Source organism: Nylanderia fulva, unplaced genomic scaffold (assembly GCF_048542155.1).
Source record: "Nylanderia fulva isolate GAGA-0341 unplaced genomic scaffold, ASM4854215v1 Scaffold569, whole genome shotgun sequence".
NCBI lineage: Eukaryota > Metazoa > Arthropoda > Insecta > Hymenoptera > Formicidae > Nylanderia > Nylanderia fulva.
The window spans coordinates 9,186-18,283 of record NW_028190664.1 but is presented as its reverse complement, the minus strand read 5'-3'; the positions used below and the strand labels follow the sequence as shown (position 1 = coordinate 18,283).

The window sequence follows — 9,098 nt, the reverse complement described above, 5'->3', positions numbered from 1 at the left end:
ATGAGAAAGAGTAGTAACTTGTAAAAGTTCTTCTTTACATGACTCGAAAGCTAATTCCGCTTCTTTAGTCCAAGAAATAATTCTTCTATCCCTCTTGCGACTGTCCTTTAAATATTCTGTTAACAGAGCTTGATGATTTGCAGCATCCTTGAGACAGCGACGATAATAATTGATAATTCCTAAGAATCTGCGTAATTCATGAAGTGTCTTAGGTTTAGGATAATCAATAATTGATTTCACTTTTTCGGATGTAGGTTTAACTCCTTGGTTAGAAACTAAGTAACCAAGAAAAGAAATCTCGCTTTGACCGAAAAGACATTTAGCGACATTGATTGTCATTCCAGCTTGTTGAAGACGATCAAAAATAATGCGTAAGTGAGCAATATGTTCTTTCTCATCTTTAGAAGCAATAAGAATGTCATCAAGATAACAAAAGGCAAAACTCAAATCATTAAGTAAAGAGTTCATGAGCCGTTGAAAAGTTTGGGCTGCGTTTCGTAAACCGAAAGGCATTACGACAAATTCAAAAAGCTCAAATGGAGTAGTGACAGCTGTTTTGTGAATATCTTCTTTAGCGACGGGTACTTGATAGTACGCTTTAACTAAGTCGATTTTAGAAAAGATATTCTTACCAAAAAGTGAAGAAGAAAAATCTTGAATATGAGGTAAGGGATAACGATCCGGGATAGTCACTGAATTGAGTGCACGATAATCACCACACAGTCTCCAAGAATTTTGTTCCTTTTTAGGTACCATATGTAGAGGGGCTGCCCAGGAGCTGCTTGAAGGTCTGCAAATTCCTTGCTCCATCATAGACTTGAATTCTTCCTTGGCACATTTAAGTTTCTCAGGAGTAAGTCTTCTGGGAGTCGAAAATTTAGGAGAACCTTCCGTAACGATATGATGTTCAACACCATGTGTTTTTACCGAGGAAATTGGAGAAAAACGGGTGAGTCCTGGAAATTCGGTTAAAAATTGTTTTTAATGTCAATCAGGAGATTAAAATGACAAAGGAAATCGGCGCCTAAAATAGGACGTTGAATATCCGCGACACAAAATTTCCATTTGAATTCTCTCCTAAGACCGAGGTTCAAAATTAAAGTTTTAGAACCGTAAGTATTAATTTGAGTACCATTTGCAGCAAAAAGTTTTAAATTAGTATGCCACGGCTTCAATAAAACCTTTTTAGGTAACAACGATATATCAGCGCCCGTATCGACAAGAAAATTCAAATTTGAATGTCTGTCGAAAATAATGAGGCGATTGTTAGAACACCGTCGTAAGCAGCCTCAGTCTTAAGCGGCGTTTTTAGTTTTCCTGTGAAGCCAAGAATGTTTTGGACATAGAACAAGGTAAAGTACATCGTTTAGCCTTATCACCAAACTTCTTATGGTAAAAACAAATTGATGTATCTTTAATATCTTTATTTGATTTGTCTTTGTTACGCGATAACGATCTAAATCTTCTATTCTCTCTAGACCGGCTTTTGGAACGATCTCGACGACGAGAAACTTCAAGAGCTTCGATTCTTCGTAGCAAATCCGCGAAATCCCAAGATTTATTACTTGTATTATTGGAAACTTCCGCGACTTGCAAACCGCCGTCCCAATCAGCAATTTTATCGGCTAATTCCGCAAGTTTAACAAGAGGAACATCCTCTACTACGGCTAAAGTCGTTTGAATTCTATGTGGTAAGCGTTGAAGCCAAATCATTTGCAAAACACTATCTGCTAAAGATCCTCCAGACAAATGACGAATTTCTCGAAGTAATTCCGAAGGCTTTTTATCATTAAGTTCAATTCCAGCTAATATTTGTCTCAAACGTTTTTCCTCTGAATCCGTAAAGCGATTTATTAATATTTTCTTTAAATAATTATATTTATCTGTTTCAGGTGGATTTTCAATGACTTCAGATATGTTTACTAAGGCTTGTTCATCAAGATGACGAATGACAGAACTATATTTAATATCATCTGATCGAATTCGATAAACCGTAAACTCACTTTCAATAGAAGCAAACCAGAGTTTAGGTTGTTTATGCCAGAAAGTCGGTAGTTTTAATAAACGAAACTCATTTGAGTGAATTTGTAACATAGGATCACTCACCTGATGTCCAGTTTGAGAAGGTAAAATATTAATATTTTCTGATCCAACCTGATTTGATCCGCTCGCCAAATCCATATCAATCTGTGTATCCGAACAGGGTCTATTTGGTGATCTATTGATTGGCATTTTCTTCTTGTTCCAGGAATCCGATAAAATGATTTGAGAATTTCCGTGAAGGACTAATCCGCCTTTGATGTTTCAAAGATCCGGAGAATGAATCTCTTAAAATCAGAATATCCAGCAATTCTTCCAAGCGATGATAATATTTCGCAGACTTCAAATACGACGATCACTTGGCACTTATTCCGCATCAGCCTTTAAAATGCGTCGGCTTTAATATCACGTCGGGGTCACCAAAAATGTAGCGACTTATAAATAAATTCACCAGATCTTTGAAAAAGTAATGTTTATTCATTGAAAGTATAAAGCGAAAGAACAAAAAGAATTAATATGTAACAAATAAATGAATGAATGTGTTGTTATGGAAATATTGATTTTTCTTAAAAACATTATGTATATTAATGAATTGAAGTTATTACAAATGTATAAAGATGTAAAAAGTGTAAAAGTGCAGTGAAAAGTGTAAGGTGTAATAAAAGTGTAGAGTGTAAATGAAAGGTGTGGATGATGAATGCTACATATATATACCTATCGATTTATTTAGCTATCTGTCTGTCTATCTATCGAACTATCGATCTACCTATCGATCAACCTATCTATCTATCTATCTATCGATCTATCTGTCTCTCTGTGTTCCTGTTTCTGTCTCTCTGTCTCTTCTCTCTTTTCTACATTGCATTCTTTCATACATGCACACGTATATATAATTTTTTAAAATAATCTGCATTACATAAATAAAAATAATTAAATTTATAATCTAAAAATATATAAAAATCTTTTATGAATATAATTGATTATAAAGTTTAAGTGGATAATTTTTTGTAATAAATAAATGATTTATATAATTTAGTCTTATCTAACTACTGCTCTGTTTTGATAATAATAGTATTATTATATTCAATCTTCAAAATACTTTATATTAATCATTTATTTATTACAAAGGATTATTTTATAATCAATTATAATTATTATAGATAAGCTTATTATACACATACACACACACGCACACACACGCACACACACACTTACATATAACTTGTTAGCTAGAATGTGGACAAAAAAAATTTTTGCCACACTCATATATGTATATATATATATATATATATATATATATGTATGTATGTAGATTAGGGTGTAAAAATTTTTTTGTCCACATTTTAGCTAACAAGTTATATGTGTGTGTGTGTGTGTGCGTGTGCGTGTGCGTGCGCGCGCGCGTGTGTGTGTGTGTGTAAAAACAGGCCTATCTTTTATAATTGATTATAAAGTAAATAATTGAATAAAAATAATTAAATTTATAATCTAAAAATATATAAAAATTGTTTATAAATATAAATATAAAGTTTTAGTGTATAATTTTTTGTAATAAATAAATGATTTATATAAAATTTTATTTTTAAAGATTGAAGAGTATTTTTGAGATTGAATAGATAATAACACTATTATCAAAACATTATTATCAAAACAGAGCAGTAGTTAGATGAGAATAAATTATATAAATCATTTATTTATTACAAAAAATTATACACTAAAACTTTATATTCATAAAAAAATTTTATATATTTTTAGATTATAAATTTAATTATTTTTATTTTGGTAATGTAGATTATTTTAAAACAATTATTATATACGTGTGCATGTATGAAAGAATGCAATGTAGAAGAGAGAAAATAGACAGAGAGATAGAAACAGATAGATCGATAGATAGATAAATAAATAGATAGACAGATAGACAGACATATAGATAGATAGATAAATAGATAAATCAATAGATAGTTCGATAGATAGACAGACAGATTGTTAAATAAATCGATATATAAGTGTATATATATTCATATACAGGGTGTCCCAAAAAGGACGGAACACTGAAAAATCTCGAAAAGTATACGTTTTACAGAAAAAAGTTTCAGACAAAAGTTGTAAAAAATCTATTAATTGATCTTATCAGTTTGACCTTGGATTGCGTTACCAAGGTTAGAATAAGATCACCTTGAATTTCTTAGATGGAATCCTATATTTTTTATTACATATTCTCGTAGCTTATTTAGAGAGCTTTCCAAAACACTAATAAAATTATTGTATAACGCCGTCTAAGGTCAAATTGATAAGATTAGTAAATAGATTTTTTTCCTACAATTTTTGTCTGAAACTTTTTTTTGTAAAACGTATACTGTTCACAAACGCGCTGCGTGAGAGAGGATCGCGCGGCACAACAGGATAAGTCACCTTTTGAATAAAAGAATTTAATTCTCAAACACACTTAATTAATTACATAATATTTGTCTCGCAAATGATGTATACCTTATGCAGCTTTGGATCTTATGCAAGATTGTTGACGCGTCATTTTAATCTCTTCATTCAAGCACTGCGTATAATCGTCAAACGTTATCGTTCTCGCGATAACGTTACTCTTGACATTTTTGACTTTTTTTGTATCTTTCTTACCATCCACTCGCAAAGCGTACATTTTTGTTCTAAACCCTACAAATTCAGTCATTATCGAGCCGTTGTTTTCATCTTTCATTAGACCTGGTACTTTTTTATTCACTAGCGGTATACCGTACGCATTGTCCGCAGCGTAATCGCTCGTATCAAATTTGCATACATCGCGCTTCATATTCTCATACACGTCTTCGCATTGAATGTGATATATAAGACTATCTGTGTCGGTGTACATTATCCGGCATTTGTCAGGATACAGCGGTGACATGTATTCGTGATGAAACTCGTATAAACACGTTTTAGAAATGTCGAGTATGCACATGCCTACACATAGATTGGTTTATAAAATTTTACTTCAAATTTACGTAATTTTACGGCAATTAAATTATTTGAAAAGATGCTTCTACTATAAAAATTTGGTTTTGCAATCATTGCCTCTACACCGTATCTCCCTTCCCAATATGTTATAAGTTTTACATCAATTCGATTACGCACATTTTCCATCATCTTACCAAATACAGCATTATTTATCAGTTTATATAAATTTTTTGATACTCTAAATCTACTTCAAGGATATAGCCTTTAGATGAATCGAGCGCAATAGATGATACATCAAAATTAGATACATCATCGACTCATCGAGAATCGGCATAAGGCAATGGTTGACACATTGCCCATCCGTACAAATTATTTACGTCAAAATACATGAAATACGATGATGGTTTCAATGGATCATACGATTGCATATACTTGTTATTAGCATGTGCATATCTGCTTGAACATTGACTTATGTAGACCACCGCGTATACTCCGTTCGATAAACATGACCATGCCAATGTCTGTTAATAATTCAAACGTAATATTTGTATGTTTTAACATGGCATCCCATGTATATTCCGGAAGGGTATAATAATACGCGGGGTCGAGTCCATAACTTTTAATACAACTATCCCGAAAATTTTCAAAAATATCTGCTAATAACAAGACATCGATTTTCAAATATAGATCGCTATATTCGTCTAGCGTTCCAAGGGAAAATCGTTTTCAGACGTTCTCGGCGTGCGCGTAATCGCTCTCGATACTGTGTCACCGATCAAGGAACTGTAGAATGAGTCACGCGGTGGTAAACGTGTATCTTGCAATTTAACTACACAATCTATATATTCATACGGAAAGACGCCCGTCCGAGTTAATAAATTGAATTTTTCAGCTATCAATGCGAGTTTTAATTGGCTTCTGCTTTTCTGCTAAGGTGTGAATCCGGCCTTAGAATCGGTTAATCTTTAAAAATTTATTGATTCTCAATTAGTTTCATTGAAGAGAACAGTTGGTTATAGTTTAATATTTTTCTAGGCACGAAAATGTTTTGCCTTGCTTGTCACATCATGGCTTATCTGCGGGTCTGCGATCTGCAGATAATTTAATATTTTAATATTTTAAATATCGTCTTACGTTCTCCGAAAGAAAGAATCGTAAAGTAAGCAGGGCCTAATACTAGAGTAAATCTCATTTAGAGAGCTGTCAACTAGCTTATCTTTAAGGCACCGCGAGTTATAGTTTAGAATTTATAGATTAGTCTGTTTGGCTCTCGCGGTTTGTACATCTTTTATTTTGACGATTTAGCTCTCTCGGATTATGTTTACTTTGCCTGTCAGATCGTATGCTTACGTGAGTTTTCTATGCGTCTGCTATATTTTAGATATCGCATTGCGTTCTCCGAAAGAAAGGATCGTGGAGACTGCAGGACGTAACAATATTTAATAATTATTTGCGCGATAATTACGGCGTTAGTTCCTTTGTCTTTCTTTTTTATTTTTATATTTAAATTTATGCAACCTGTATCTACTTATTTAATTTAATTATTTAAAACAAATATTTTGTATTGTTCTTGAATCTTTTGTATCATTATATTATTATCATATTATGTATTTAAGTTCATATCAATATTATGAAACGTATTCTTCCAAGGCAAACGATACTCTATTGTTCCTATACATAAAATCAAAACATTATTTCACTTGTGTAAGAAGCAAATAAAGCAAACTTTAAGGCATAATAACTTTTAGTCATTCAAGCAATATTCAACAGAAATCGTTATCTCACATTTCGCATCTCACTCAAAATGTTTTACATAAAATTAATTGCATCTTTTTCAAGCATTAAAGAAAGTTATTTTATTATCAATATTATTATAACTTACAACTGAATCACATTAAGAATTACATGTAACACATACATTTTTTATTTATTTTAATTTATTTCGCTGTTTCGAAGAGCACGTTTTTTCACAATTTTGGCAGATGCAGTTTTTAAATCATAAGCTAAACCTAGATAAGCAAAAAAATCAATAAAAGCTGTAGCAATATTGAGCTTATAATTTCCAAGTTCCGCCGCTTTGTAATCCCAAGGGAAAACGTGATGATAATTGTGCCAGCCTTCGCCACACGATATAAAAGAGACAACTGCATTTTCGGTGGGGCTAATTGATCTGTGATAAAATAAACATTTCTAAATAGTACCACGATATAATACAATAAACAATTTATTAATTTTGAATGATAGTATGTATATGTTTTTATTAATTTTAAATAATAGTATGTATATGTTTACATATAATAAGTTGTACAGCATATAAGTACAATATATATAAATATAATATGTACACACAAAAGTATGTACGTACTTATCATATGGTTTCACACCCCACATGTGAGCTGCGGAATTTATTGATAATATTGTGTGTAAATTTATGACACATCTAGTCATGTTAAGATGCCACGCACACCACAGATTCTCACTCCATACCCACCAAGGTATTAATGTCGGTATGATAAAGCAGCAAAATAACATCAAATATCGGTACCATCTAAAAAAAGTATAAATAAAAGAAACAAAACCATTAAAGTTAAATAAACAATATATACATATATTTTTTAAATTAAATTTGCTCCTGCAGAATAAACTATGTCCATCGTACTTTCTCTGAAAGACCACAAGGCAATCTTGTTTAAGATCACTCAAGTCGATCATAGCACCCTTGCTGATGACGTCTGGATGTTTATGAACCAAAATCCAACCAATATGCGAAAAAAAGAATCCTTTACGTGCATTATATGGATCTGCATCAGTGTCAGTAAATTTATGGTGTACTCTGTGATCCCTAACCCATCCGTAAATGTGACCCTAAAATACAACTTATTAAAAATCAAATGATGATGTACGGAGGTTATAAAGAGGAGTACGGACTCGGCATCTTTACACGTATAAAATCTGCAGCAATAAAGTCGGGAAAAATAAGGGTCGACTATTTCATCACATGCGGCGCTTTGTTGCATTGCTTGGAATTTATTTACCAATTTTATATATTAAGAGATACGGTAGTGTCTCGCGCCCTGTTACCGGAATAGCCGATACACCGTGTATCTTTACGCGAAGCGGAGAGTTGAGTCTACTATAAATTTCGAATGCTCAATAACGGCTGAAGCAATCGAGTTTATACTAAACTTAATCGATAGATTGGGTTTGAATTATATAATAAAAGTGTTTTTATTTCTGCTCTACGTACTTTGTAAGCGGAAATATTTATATGCAAAGTCTAAGTATGAAAAATTTCTTTTAAGAAACGTCTCTGTCACCGTCGTCATCATTCACGCAACAGCCAATCGCATGCGTTAAACTCTGTACAGTTTGAGCGTTCGACACAAGATTGCGCTGAAGGCGCTTCGTATGTACTGATACACGTTGACGTGCGGGGTTATATATTTGATTTGATTTCTTGACATGTACATACACACATAACAGGTATGTGTGTTTTGATATTTATTTATAATATACTATATTTTTTTATATAAGAATATCTATTTTCTTGTTACGCAATCATCCTATTATTTTTTTCATAAGATTAACAATTATATTCTTATGAAAAAATAATAGAATGATTGCGTAACAAGAAAATAGATTATATTATTATGAAAAAAATATAGTATATTACATATTATATAGTATTGAATACAACATGTATTTAAGTAAGTATATAAATGCATATTTATATTTTGATATTTGCAACTACTTTCTTGTTATGTTATCATTTTAAATTATTTCTTGTATAATAATAACTTTCTTGCTACACTTTCTTTTTTTATAAGTACATAATTATTGATGTAAAATAAGGAAACAATCTTTACCAATAATAATGATTTATATATTTATGAAAGATGTAGTACAATGGTAACGTTGCAGAAAATTATTATGAAAGAAATAGTATAAAATGATAACGTAACATAATAAAAGTAACAAATATCAAAAAGTTTATCAACACAAATATCAAATATTATTATATAAATATATATTGTATTTATGAAAGAATATGTTTGTGATATACTAAATATGTGATATGCAATACTGTACATATATGTGATTATATTATGAAA

At 31.5% G+C, this 9,098-nt stretch overlaps 1 protein-coding gene and 1 long non-coding RNA gene across 2 annotated transcripts; one reads left to right on the top strand and one right to left on the bottom strand.

Annotated features, from left to right (window-relative positions):
* The first annotated feature begins 213 nt into the window (after positions 1-213).
* Positions 214-1,544, top strand: LOC146721001 (uncharacterized). Its single transcript, XR_014925816.1, has 5 exons — positions 214-665; positions 750-949; positions 996-1,112; positions 1,190-1,352; positions 1,479-1,544. It is a non-coding gene; the product is annotated as an uncharacterized LOC146721001 (long non-coding RNA).
* A 5,341-nt stretch (positions 1,545-6,885) lies between these two features.
* On the bottom strand, positions 6,886-8,312 carry LOC146721000 (acyl-CoA Delta-9 desaturase-like). Its single transcript, XM_085487520.1, has 4 exons — positions 8,304-8,312; positions 7,646-7,851; positions 7,352-7,534; positions 6,886-7,156 (listed from the first exon to the last, which is right to left on the bottom strand). The coding sequence occupies exons 1-4, from the start codon at positions 8,310-8,312 to the stop codon at positions 6,919-6,921; spliced, it is 636 nt and encodes a 211-aa protein (XP_085343646.1). The 3' UTR covers positions 6,886-6,918.
* Positions 8,313-9,098: the final 786 nt, after the last annotated feature.

What these genes read in the sequence shown, in the direction of transcription:
- LOC146721000 (XM_085487520.1), bottom strand. An exon ending in CTTGTGGTCTTTCAGAGAAA is followed by an intron (nt 7,535 to 7,645) that starts GTACGATGGACA and finishes TACTTTTTTTAG; the next exon opens with ATGGTACCGATATTTGATGT. An exon ending in GGTGTGAAACCATATGATAA is followed by an intron (nt 7,157 to 7,351) that starts GTACGTACATAC and finishes ATTTTATCACAG; the next exon opens with ATCAATTAGCCCCACCGAAA.